The 12217-nt window shown below is 40.9% G+C and overlaps 2 protein-coding genes across 3 annotated transcripts; both read left to right on the top strand.

Annotated features, from left to right (window-relative positions):
- LOC113572823 (epithelial cell adhesion molecule) lies at window positions 1-2774 on the top strand. 2 transcript variants are annotated; one of them, XM_035533779.2, is made up of 8 exons: window positions 1-92; window positions 515-616; window positions 843-1095; window positions 1173-1236; window positions 1610-1708; window positions 1801-1998; window positions 2220-2264; window positions 2504-2770. In XM_035533779.2, exons 3-8 carry the CDS (start codon window positions 863-865, stop codon window positions 2525-2527), a joined length of 663 nt encoding a protein of 220 aa, XP_035389672.1. In that variant the 5' UTR covers window positions 1-92; window positions 515-616; window positions 843-862; the 3' UTR covers window positions 2528-2770. The 2 variants fall into 2 exon arrangements, with proteins under 2 accessions (XP_035389672.1, XP_035389671.1); XM_035533778.2 differs by having other exon boundaries at window positions 76-185; window positions 2504-2774.
- Window positions 2775-2868: 94 nt separating this feature from the next.
- msh2 (mutS homolog 2 (E. coli)) lies at window positions 2869-11988 on the top strand. The gene is made up of 16 exons (XM_027002695.3): window positions 2869-3224; window positions 3729-3883; window positions 4100-4387; window positions 4498-4644; window positions 4884-5033; window positions 5365-5498; window positions 7108-7307; window positions 7892-8001; window positions 8087-8210; window positions 8307-8457; window positions 8557-8654; window positions 8752-8997; window positions 9222-9426; window positions 9666-9913; window positions 10010-10188; window positions 10290-11988. The coding sequence occupies exons 1-16, from the start codon at window positions 3017-3019 to the stop codon at window positions 10464-10466; spliced, it is 2820 nt and encodes a 939-aa protein (XP_026858496.2). The 5' UTR covers window positions 2869-3016; the 3' UTR covers window positions 10467-11988.
- Window positions 11989-12217: the final 229 nt, after the last annotated feature.

Genomic DNA, 12217 nt, shown 5'->3' with positions numbered 1-12217 from the left:
GTAGAACATTTTGGCCAGAAGGTCACCGCACCTGTTGAATAAAGTGATCGTGTTCACCTTGGAGAGCTCACTGATACCCAGGACATCTTGAGGTAGTTATAAATCTGCATTCACTCTCAGTAACATGGTTTCATTTGGAGTCCTGCTGTTTCTTTCTCTCTTTTGTGTTGGATCATCACATGCTTGTAAGTACACTGGGGTCTTCATATGATGTTTTAAAAATGGTTCATATTTAAAGTAGCCTGTTACCTGTTATTGCTCAAGGTTAGTCAATTTTCCAGCACCTATGACCATACTGTTTTCTTTGTGTCTTCATAGTTGTGAATAATGTTTTCTTCTTGATTGTTTATGACACATTTTTATGTCATTTTGTTAGAAAATATAGAATATGTTTGTTTTTATCTGAGAAAGGGTTTAGCCATGAGGTAATGAATGTAATTCTTTACAGCATTAAAATATTTTTATCTGAACGTCACATGGCTTCACTACAGTGTTTGCTGTTTCTTTGTCATAGGCTTCTGTGCCTCATTAAGCTGGGCCACTTGTAATGAATCTTCATGTGAATGTCATGTCATTGTGGGTAAAGGGCAGAGACAAGCTCTAAACTGCACTACATGTAAGTGTAAATATGTTTTGCTGTGGGAGTATTTACTGTACATATTCGAATACACCCAGTCCACCTGAATATTGTAGCCTTTTCTAGCCAATCTAATGGGCTGACTAAGGATAGCTTGAGCTGAGCTTCCTCTGTCCCATTCTTCCTCTGTCCTATCCTTGTTCTATCCTTCCTCTGTCCTATCCTTGTTCTATCCTTCCTCTGTCCTATCCTTGCTATGTGTCAGCAATTCCAAAGTGCCTCCTGATGAGGGCTGAGATGCACCGCCTTCGGCACCACCCGTCCTCGTTGAGCCAGCCCACCCAGATGCCAGTGGCCCACGACGGTGCCCCGTACGACCCACAGTGTGGTTCTGACGGGCTCTTCAGGGCCAGGCAGTGTGACGAGGCAGATGTGTGCTGGTGTGTGGACGGCTTAGGAGTACGGCGCTCTCACATGGGGGCCCGGAGCCTTGAGGGTGAGGAGCTAGTGGAGGCGAGGCAAGTGACATGGCTTCCCCAATGTTAAGATGAGTCTGCACATCTTCCTGTATGCTTACCCATGTGGTTCTCCACAGCTGGGTACAGGTTGAGGTGAAGCACAGAGGCCAGCAGCTCCCTGGTATCTTTGCAGCTGCAGAGGTGAGTTGTAGAACCTTTTCCCCTCTGGACACACAACCTCATTTCAATGTAAATCAACAAGTTGGGTTGATATTTTAAAGTATGATTAAAATTGACCCAGAGGGTTGTGACATTGTGATACAATGTTTTATTAACTTTAAATGTGGCTTTTCTTCCTGTAGAGTTAATAAAGGAAAAAGCGTGCAGACATTCTAGCAATTGAGATCAGGTTACTTATTTACAGAGCAATTGCTAGTGCAATTCAAGAACAGTACAAAGTGGACAAGAAACTGGTTAGCAAGATCAAGGTCAAGGTGAGACTGACTAAAAACAAAAACAAAGAAAAATAATAAATCATTCATATAAAATACTAGGTAACGTTGTTTTTCTGTAGTATGATGTCGATGCCTGTCTCATCACTCTGGATGTGAAAAGGAACGTCGGCAACCAGACACACGAGCTGTCTCAACTGGCCAACTACATGGAGAAGGATGTGGGAATGCATACATTTAGAAATTTAAGGGGCGACATCTTAATCTATAGGCTGTTGTTATATTTTGACCAGATTTCCTATTTCTCCATAAGGTTAACATGCAGTTGCTCTTCGATGACCTAGTGAAGATCGAACAGACAATAGCAGGTGAGAAATTGGAAATGGAGAGCATCCAGGCGTATTATGTGGGTGAAGAGGCAGCCTCTACTACCACACAGAGGCTCAGTGGTACCATGCTGACTCTCAGTGTGGCCCTGATCCTTGCTGTTCTTCTAGGACTTCTCATTCAGGTCGGTCACCACTTACGTCGCATTTCAGTTATGAGCTACTTTTCTGTAGGATGGAATGTTATTCTGTTTCAATAAGTGGTAGGAAAATGTAACTTAATGTAACTTGTTCCAATCCATATAATGTCTCATGTTTCCTTTAAGGTCTCACTTTAGGGGGTGGTCTTTATAAATTCTGAAATTAGTGCTTTCAGTTACAATAATGAGACATTTTTCTTCTTTAGCTCCTGATAAGAAGACAAAAGCAGGGTAAATATGAAAAGGCCCAGGTGAGTTGGCTGAGTGTTCAAGCCAGTGAGCTCTCTCTTTAAGTCATTTACAGTTCATCATATGCAAAAACACTAAACTAGATTTTTTGAGAACTGTTTTATGAAGTGCTAAAAACTGAGATGTCAGACACTTGAAAAAGTGTGTCTTGTGTCTTGTTAAATTAATTAATGTTATGTTAAAAAAAATTGATTCAAAATATACATTTTAAAAGTTGGTTTTTTTTATATTGTTTTCCCAGACAAGTGAAATGGAGGAAATTTAAGATAATCTTCATGTTTATACATATTACATTTTGATTCTGTACTCTATATTGAGACCATAAAAATGCAAAATTAATCTTTTTAACTGAATATTTGTATAGTTTATTATGTATTAATGCCCTATGTAACTAAGTGACGTGTTTCGCCATTATAATCAAATGGTATTGCATTTAAAATGAAAGTACATTTAAAAAGACTGCTGTTGTACTCGTTGAAATAACCTCACTGCAATAAACATCTCTCATAATAAACATTGCTGTGTTCCAAAATGCGCTGATACATACAAATACTTTTTGTTTTCGGCCAATGTTTCCTTGCTCTTTAGCCTACAGAATGCTCTGTTAGTAGTTATATCTACAGCAGACCGGCGTGCATATTTATGTACCTTGTGGAAAGACACCGTACCGGCCCGTTAGGACGGTCGTTGTGACGTTATTTCCTCTGCTTTGCCTTTGACCTCGTCCACATTGTTGGTGGCGGGAGATTCCAGCATGGCGGTGCAACCAAAGCAGAGTCTGTCTATGGACAGTGCATCAGAAACTGGATTTCTAAATTTTTACTTCTCTATGTCTGAAAAACCAGACACTACAGTGAGAATATTTGATCGAAGTGATTATTATACTGTGCATGGAAAAGATGCTATTTTTGCTGCAAAGGAAGTCTTCAAGACGAATGGAGTTATCAAAAATCTTGGTTCAGGTAAGATAAGCTAGCTAACTAAGTAGATAGCAATCAAGTTCGCACTTGTTACTTATGCTCGCTGGCTTGTTGCAATGTAATTCGGATAGTCTTAGTGTTTAAACGCGCAATGCAGTTTATAAAATGTTTTACCGTGTTTGCTTCTTGCTGAATCCACTTCCTATCTATCCAAATGTTAGTTAGCATAGCTACCCTGCTAATTGGAAACGGCCTTGTTTTGCGCACAATTTTAGTTAGCTAGGTTAACTAGGTAGTGTTAGCTGTCCTAGCTACGTTAAATGTACACGCTGTGCTTTGCTTGTCATTGTTTTTAAAACATTGCACAGTAATTGTTCATTATAATTCCATTATGTATGTATTTAATTTTTCTTTTTTTATCACAAATGTATATCTGCGGAGTAGACTGTTCAAAGTAAATGATAATAAATTTATGTACTAAATCTTTAAAGCTAGTTAACTATGTAAACAAACTCATATTTTGGTTTTGGCTGTCTTCGGATGCAGGTAGCAGGAGGCTGGAGAGTGTGGTCCTCAGTAAGATGAACTTTGAGTCATTCGTGAGAGACTTGCTCCTGGTCAGGCAGTATCGTGTGGAAGTGTACAAGAACAAGGCAGGGAGCAAGAGCAGCAAGGATCACGACTGGCAAATAGCCTACAAGGTGCTCGAACAGACAGAGATAGTTGCCCAACCACTGTTTGTCTCACATTTCTTTAATTTTAGCATTACCATAATCAATCTTATACAAGTGGATTGGGTACTTTATTTTAAGGTTATTTTATTGTCTATCACATTATTTACAAATAGCATGTTGCTGGCCGTCTTATATTCTTGTATATCATATTCATTTGCCTTTGTTTTTGTTCATTTACTCTAGGCCTCTCCAGGGAACCTGACCCAGTTTGAAGAGGTCCTGTTCAGTAGTGCAGGAGGCCCAGGAGAAGGTGCTGCTGGAGTGGTGGGGATACGTTTGGGCACAGCAGGTGACGGTCAGCGTGTTGTGGGTGTTGGATATGTTGACAATGCGCTGAGGAAACTGGGTGTCTGCGAGTTTCCTGATAATGACCAGTTCTCCAACCTAGAAGCTTTCCTGGTACAGGTTGGCCCAAAAGAGTGCGTGCTCGCTGGCGGAGATGCAGCTGGGGACGCTGGTAAACTTAGACAGGTGATTATGGGACCTCATACCTATTTGGCAGAAGTTGCAGTGTCTGATGTTTAAGACATGTCACTGTTATGGTTTATGTCTTTGATGTGCTGTTTTTTGCTGTGTTTAAGGTGGTAGAGCGTGGAGGCATTCTCCTTTCAGACAGGAAGAAGGCAGAGTTTACGACCAAGGACATTGTTCAGGATCTCAACCGTCTGCTGAAGGCTTGCAAGGGAGAGTCCGTTTCTAGTGCTGCACTACCAGAGATGGAGAAACAGGTTAGATGGTCAATGTTCAATGTATACAAGTTACAATGCCCTCACTCAAATTTAACTGTTACAAATCCTGAATTGCCAAAATACTGAACATATTTGTTTTCCAAATTAAAGGCGAGCAGGATATCTTACTGAGCCAGATTATTCCAGACCCCTAGACCACCCCTAGAATACAATATATGCTGTACCATAAAGAAAGACGCAGAACAGCAATGATGACTTTTGATAATTGCCTTTTTCAGATTGCCATGTCCTGTTTGGCAGCCGTTATCAAATACCTGGAGCTTCTTTCTGATGAGTCCAACTTTGGTTCCTTCAAAATGATGATGTTCGACCTCAGCCAGTACATGCGTTTGGACAATGCTGCTGTACAGGCTCTTAACCTCTTCCAGGTTTGGGGTCATAAGACTTGTAAATATGTCTTTGTGATTAAGTGATAATGTTGCTTTTCAAGGAATGGTGTTTTTATGTTTAAATAGGGCTAGTTGTCTATCGATGACTCTCTTGCTAGCTTGCTTTTCCCGTGTTGCCTTAGTGTGCTGTTGAGCCTTTGATTTTTGATGCCACAATACTTTTCATATTGTCCTTGGAAGTCAAGTTAACCTGAACTTATTTGTGCCATATGAAGAACCAGCATGTCATAATGTTTTATATACAGATGCATCTTTCTGACACATGAAGCAATTTTCTGCTAAAATAGTTTAATGCGATTATTTTTTCTAGGCATCTTCTGATGATTCTACAGGTACCCACTCCCTGGCAGGACTTTTGAACAAGTGCAGAACACCTCAAGGCCAACGTCTGGTCAACCAGTGGATCAAACAGCCTCTCATGGACAAAAACAAAATTGAAGAAAGGTGGGGTCATCCAGTCATTCAATATGTACAAGGCATGATTCATCCTATTCATCCTTTATATTGCAGATGTTTCTGATTTGCTTACACTAGAGTTGGGGTTTGGATGAAATTAGTCAAAAGCAAAGCACTTTGTTCCAAATCTTACTTGCATGTTGTTCCCCATGGATGTCATCAGTAAATACAACAGACAGAACAAACTATTAATATTGAGGAAAACTACAGTTTTTGTATTGACTTCACTTCATCGGTACCTATAGGATCATCAGAAGAACCCCGTCTGAAATTACTTGATGCACTGTTATAAATGGAATACATCATTTCAAACTGATTACTGACACCGTAATAGACAGTGGACAAAATGCCTTTAGTACGCATGGACAAATTATTACATGTTTAAACGTGGTGTGAATTTGAAGGACGTTATACAATTAGAGCACTAATACAACTGTGGTATTTCAGAGATTTGGCGTACTTTGACTTGCCAAAATATAACCAGGTCTTCCTCCCCCTGATGAGTAGGACTCTTAGAATATTCTTCCCTCGGGCCCTACAATAAGCCTTCTACTTGTTATGTCCTCAGCATTTCGCCAGCATTTTTAGTATAAGACATTTTATTACTGTATTTTGCTGGTACCGCAACCTTGTTTGAGTGTTTGCCATCGATTATTTGCTCTTCTCTGTGAGGTAATTGGCATTGGTAGTTTATCCTTTTCTTCTTCTGTTACTGTGTTGCAATGTTTTGTTTGATTTGCATATGTATTACGCAAGGTGTTCGGTCATTAGGTATGTTTTGCTTCCTTAGACAGGTCATAGTGTAATTGCCTTTAGGTTTATTGCCTTTCTTCATGGGTGCTGGTGGTTGATCGTGCTGGTGGTGCTGCTGTGCCTGCATCTCATAGGTCCACTCACTAAGTGTGAGGGACTTCCATATTAGTAGTACGACAGGATGGACAAGCACCAAATGTGGCATCGTGTGGCTTTCAGCATGACTGACTGAACCCAAGTTAAAGTATAACTGTGATTTTTGAGAAAGAGGAAAACAGACCATTGAGCTCAGTACCAGATGTTTCAGCCACTGCACTGCATTATTTGTGTAATTTCTGCCAACTAGTGTTTATAAGCAGCTTTGAAGCCCTGAACAGTGACAGACGAATTTAAACTACACATGTAATACTCTCACAGGATGCGATCACATCTGTCATAAAATGTTTAGCTAGTCAATTTACCTGTCCTAGCAGCCCTTAGATGACGTAGAACAGCTGAGTGTGTTGGCAGGGGAGCAGTACAGATTACTGCTTAATTATGTAAGGAGCTCCTCAATGTCTCCCAATGCTCAACACAGTGAGGGGCTTGCGAGTAATCCCTGGCCTGCGTCCCTGTTGGTCATGTTTTTGTGGCATTGCTGGGACAAAGTTTTAATGTCTCCTACCACATTTCTCCAAGTGCTTCACATATGAATGAGCAAAATCAGTATCAGTGGGATTCATTTAGTCTAGGAGAAATTGTAAAATATGGGTCATGGTGAAAATATAATATTGCCTGTACATATTGCCTATTGCCCTCGGGATATAGCATTGATTTTATCTGGCATTTTGTGCTCATATCACAGGCTGGATCTTGTGGAGAGTTTCGTAGAGGACTCGGAGCTGAGGCAGAGCTGTCAGGAGGACCTGTTACGGCGCTTCCCTGATCTTAACCGCTTGGCTAAGAAACTACAGCGGCACAGTGCCACCCTGCAGGACTGTTACCGCGTCTACCAGGCTGTGGGTCAGCTGCCAGGACTGCTTCTGGCCCTGCAAAGACACACTGGTAAGACACTGAACTTTTTTTGTTTAGTGTGGCATTCTCTACACCTAGAAGGTTTATTAGTAATATCTTTTAGTGGTTATATTCTTCTTTCTTTGTTCTAGAGGAAATTGCTGATTGGGGAAAGTTTTACTAATCATGTACACAAGAAAAGCAATGAACTATAAAATAAACATTGTATTCAACGTGTTCGTAAATCATAAAACCTTTGAAACTACTTCTGACAATTATAGCCAGTAATCTATTTTGGATAAGACACTGTAAACTTCGCATATTGGAAGAGAATAGGTTCGCTTGTTATTGAATAACAAAATTGTCCTGACTGCATGTGGTTGGTCGGGAAATGTCAATGAACAGAACCTTGAGGCCTTGCTGTATTTCTAGTAGTGTTTGGATTAAGGCAATGTCTTAAATGTTGATTGGGGCAGGGCTTTTTTTTTTTTTTCTCTCCCCCCCCCTTTTCGTCTAGCTGGCAATGAGTGGTAAATTGCTGTGACCCATTCTAGAAGAAAATGTAAAAGTATGAACTACGTATGCTAAAAGGACCCTTGGGGCATTTGGCAAAAATCTTTTCCATTCACTGGCAGGAAATCATCAAGTCCTGCTGAATGCAGTCTACATTTCGCCCCTCAGTGACCTAATCTCAGACTTCTCCAAGTTTCAGGAGATGATTGAAACGACACTGGACATGAACCAGGTCAGTGATGGCGTACATCCCTGCTGTCCTATATATTGCATTCTTCTTAGTTATTCTCTTAGTTGTGATCTTGTTCCCCATGTAGGTTGAGCACCATGAATTCCTGGTGAAACCATCCTTTGACCCTGCACTGAGTGAACTGAGGGAGAACATGGACTCACTGGAGAAAAACATGCAGGGCTCCTTAAACAGTGCGGCTCGCGAGCTCGGTACCGACACCCCTGTGACCCTTAAGATCACCTTTTTTTTTGTGTAGAGATGCTGTTTATACTCATGGATTGGCACTTTCGGGCCTCTTGCTGTAGGTCTGGATGCAGGTAAGACAGTGAAGCTGGAATCCAATGCGCAGATGGGTTACTACTTCCGGGTCACTTGCAAAGAGGAGAAGAGCCTGCGCAACAATAAAAAGTTCACAACTCTAGACGTGCAGAAGAACGGAGTACGCTTCACCAACAGGTGAGCAGCAGACACCCCTGGCCAACAGCCCGTTTTATGCTACTGGCCTGCTGTGTGCTTTTAGCCCATGATGATGGCATGGTGTTGACTGCGTTGCAGTAAGCTCAGCTCTTTGAATGAGGAGTACATCAAAAGCAGGGAGGAGTATGAGGAAGCACAGAACGCCATCGTTAAAGAGATCCTCAGCATCGCCGCCGGTGAGGTGCACGAGGGGTCTAAGGCCTTCAGGTTAGACTTGTGTTAGCTGAATTAGCAGTGGTCTAACAGTGCTGTACTATTGTTTCTGTGCTCCAGGCTACGTGGACCCTGTGCAGACGCTCAACGATGTGGTCGCACAGCTGGACGCAGTGGTCAGCTTTGCGGTGGTGTCCCACGCAGCTCCCGTGCCCTATGTGAGGCCTAGGGTGCTGGAGAAAGGCTCTGGCACGTTGATTCTGAAGGGAGCACGTCATCCCTGTGTAGAGGCCCAGGACGACGTGGCATTCATCCCCAATGACGTGACTTTCACTAGAGGAGAGAAGATGTTCCACATTATTACAGGTATGCTGCTGTTCATTGGAAAACTCAGCTTCTTGCTTATAGCTAATAACTAGCATATTGTGACAGTTGTTGGATTAGGCACATCGTAGATGTAGATTTCTAGTGGTTCAACGTTTACTTTAAAGTATGTAAATGTATTCAAATTTGAAAAGTTTATAAAGTTGTCTCGAAGGCGGAATATTTTAACCCGCCCTCAAATGTTGCTGTTTTGTTCATTCCTCTAGGTCCAAATATGGGTGGGAAATCAACATACATCCGTCAGGTGGGGGTGATCGTGCTGATGGCACAGGTCGGTTGCTTTGTACCCTGTGATGAGGCGGAGGTTAGTGTAGTGGACTGTATTCTGGCCCGTGTGGGTGCTGGAGACAGTCAGATCAAAGGGGTGTCGACATTTATGGCAGAGATGCTGGAGACAGCCACCATCTTGCGGTCAGTGCTTCATTTGGTGTCCATTCTCCTATGATTCCTTAGTCTTATTATTACCCACCCATATTTGTCTTTTCATTGCGTAATATAGAACAGTGGTCCTGTAACTATTATACACAGTGTGATGGAGAATGGCTGAAACTGAGTGTAATCATACTCTTATACATTGCAATCAGTGTGCAATTTTTAGACGTGTGCTAGGCTGCCGTTTTCATCATTTTCCTCACTGTTTTGTTGATCAGCTCTGCCACTGAGGACTCTCTGATCATAATTGATGAATTAGGCCGGGGAACATCCACTTATGATGGCTTTGGCTTGGCTTGGGCAATCTCTGAGTACATTGCCACGCACCTCAAATCTTTCTGCCTTTTTGCCACTCACTTCCATGAGCTGACTGCCCTAGCACAGCAAGTGCCAACGGTCTGCAACCTACATGTTACTGCACTTACTACAGACAGCACTCTCACCATGCTCTACAGGGTGAAGAAAGGTGAGCTGGGCCTTTCCCTAAGCTAATGGCTTCAGCAGACATCTGCGTCTCTGCTGTCTCCATGTATCCTCTGATCCTGCTCCTTCATTTGTTCAGGTGTGTGTGACCAGAGCTTTGGGATCCATGTGGCTGAGCTGGCTAACTTTCCCAAACATGTAATCGCTAGTGCACGAGAAAAGGCTCTGGAGCTTGAAGAGTTCCAATACGTCTCCAGTGCTGGTGAAGAAGGGACTGAGACTGGGCCTGAAACCAAGAAGCGCTGCATGGAGAAACAGGTGGCTGCTTCCAGCATGCATCTTTTCGTATACCCTTGGATTTGGCAACATGTTTTGTGAGAATTAAAATCGCATTTTTTATCACGTCTGTTTGCCAATAGGAGGGGGAAAAGATCATCGAGGCATTCCTTGCTAAGGTGAAAGTGCTGCCAGTTGAGGACATGTCTTTGGAGGACATCAAAGCACAGCTGGGCAAAATGAAGGTGGAGGTGTTGGCCCAAAACAATGGTTATGTTAACAAAATACTGTCCTGCACTGCAAATGTGAAAATGGATTAAGCATGAGAAGACTGATGTTTGATGCTTGTGATTCCTCTCCAGCTTTTTCAGCTGTACAACACTATCCATTATGATAAACACCTATAACATAAGAGTATTTTTGTATTTTAAAACATTTTTCTGGCTTGTTTTCTTCTCCCTTATGTTCAGTCACCCAATTTCATTGTTTCTGTAGAGTTCTGTTTTTCATAGTAAACGTGTTCTGCCTGTTGTGTGGTTTTTTTTGTTTTTGTTTTTGTCTCCATGTGACTGTCGTCCTGCATAAGTGTTTACTGGTTTTTTTTTTGTTTTGTTTTTTAATGTTCTGATGTGATGTTGCTTCTGATTGTTTAGGTAGGTAGAGGAGTCAACATTCACTGCAACATTGCTCCCTTTATATTATTGTAGAAAAACAATTCAAAGAAATTGTGCCATCTAGTGGTAGAATCAGATCAGTCAACATTTAACATTTTTGAACAAAAAAAAGCATACTTAATATTTTTTTGTTTTTCTTTCTTTTTAAATTATACACTACAAATATGCTACTCAAGAGCATAGATTATAAAATTGTATTTAGAAACGTACCCTGCTCCAGGGATGGATAGTGTAGCTCAATATTCATCACTTGTGATATTTCCATCTAACTGGGACCTGATCAAGCAAAAATTCTGCGACCATTTTTATATTTTATGCCGCTAACACAGGTGCTTTTGCTCTTAGGGTTTTGGGTGAATATGTTCAAATATTTAGAGTTGGCACCATCTGATAACTTGTTTATTGCAGTTGTACTAGACTGTCTTGAACCTGAAAGATACAATTTTATGCCCTGTGGAAACCGATGGAAGGTAATTCTACAGCCCATGTTTCACACACAAAAATGGAGTTCTGGAAATTTTCTTTAAAAGATGCACTGCTAAAAAACGCAACGTTCAGGTTTTAATCTTTTGTGAAATTATTGCTAGCCACTTCTATATATATGAGTGCATGCTGCGCTTACTATTTGGTTCTTAGTGAGTTTGGTGTTAACTAACCTATTGCAAATGGCAAATTTAGCTTTTGTTGGATAGGTTTTAATTTGATTCCACAGACACCTTAAGTAATGTTCAGTGGTTATAGCTTTTTGTCCAAAATGTTATTTTTCACGTTCATTCTGTGGTTCCACAGAGCAGGATACATTAATACCTAGAGAAACTGATCTATTCTGAGTGGGGACAAATTAATTTTCCAATCCTCTTGTGTATAACATTGCGCCTTAATGTAACTATCACTTAGAACACGGTGGATAATTGGCATGTTTTATGTACTTTAGTGGAATTGTTATCTAGCGGGGAAGATAAATACAGGCCTACAACAAAGTACATTTATTCAAAACTTTTATCTGTTTCAGTTTACATGTTGGTTCTGTAAACTAATCTTTCTGGATAGAATCACGTAGTTAGCTGCAATGGAAGTCTGAGTAAGTAGCCAGTCGGGTTTAATAGCATTTTGAACACGATAATAAAAATAATTATAATTAGTAAATAATAAATATATTGATTAAGTGCTCGTGTGCATTTATTCATGTATGCATGTGTACATATGTTATATATGTTCATTCATTCTACTCATTGGGCTTCTTAGATTATCCTATAATCCAAAACGCAGCTGTAAGTACTGAGTTATCACCAAATCTTGTTTTTTCTCTTTTTGTTTGATATTATTAAAACAATAACCAGAATACACAAGGGATAATTTGCAAAGTGGGGACCCACAGGTTTCTATGTCACTGATGA

The sequence above is a fragment of the Electrophorus electricus genome, chromosome 15 (assembly GCF_041902795.1).
Source record: "Electrophorus electricus isolate QZ-2024a chromosome 15, ASM4190279v1, whole genome shotgun sequence".
NCBI lineage: Eukaryota > Metazoa > Chordata > Actinopteri > Gymnotiformes > Gymnotidae > Electrophorus > Electrophorus electricus.
Note: the sequence above shows the minus strand (reverse complement) of the source record. Positions and strands in the feature narration are given on the sequence as shown.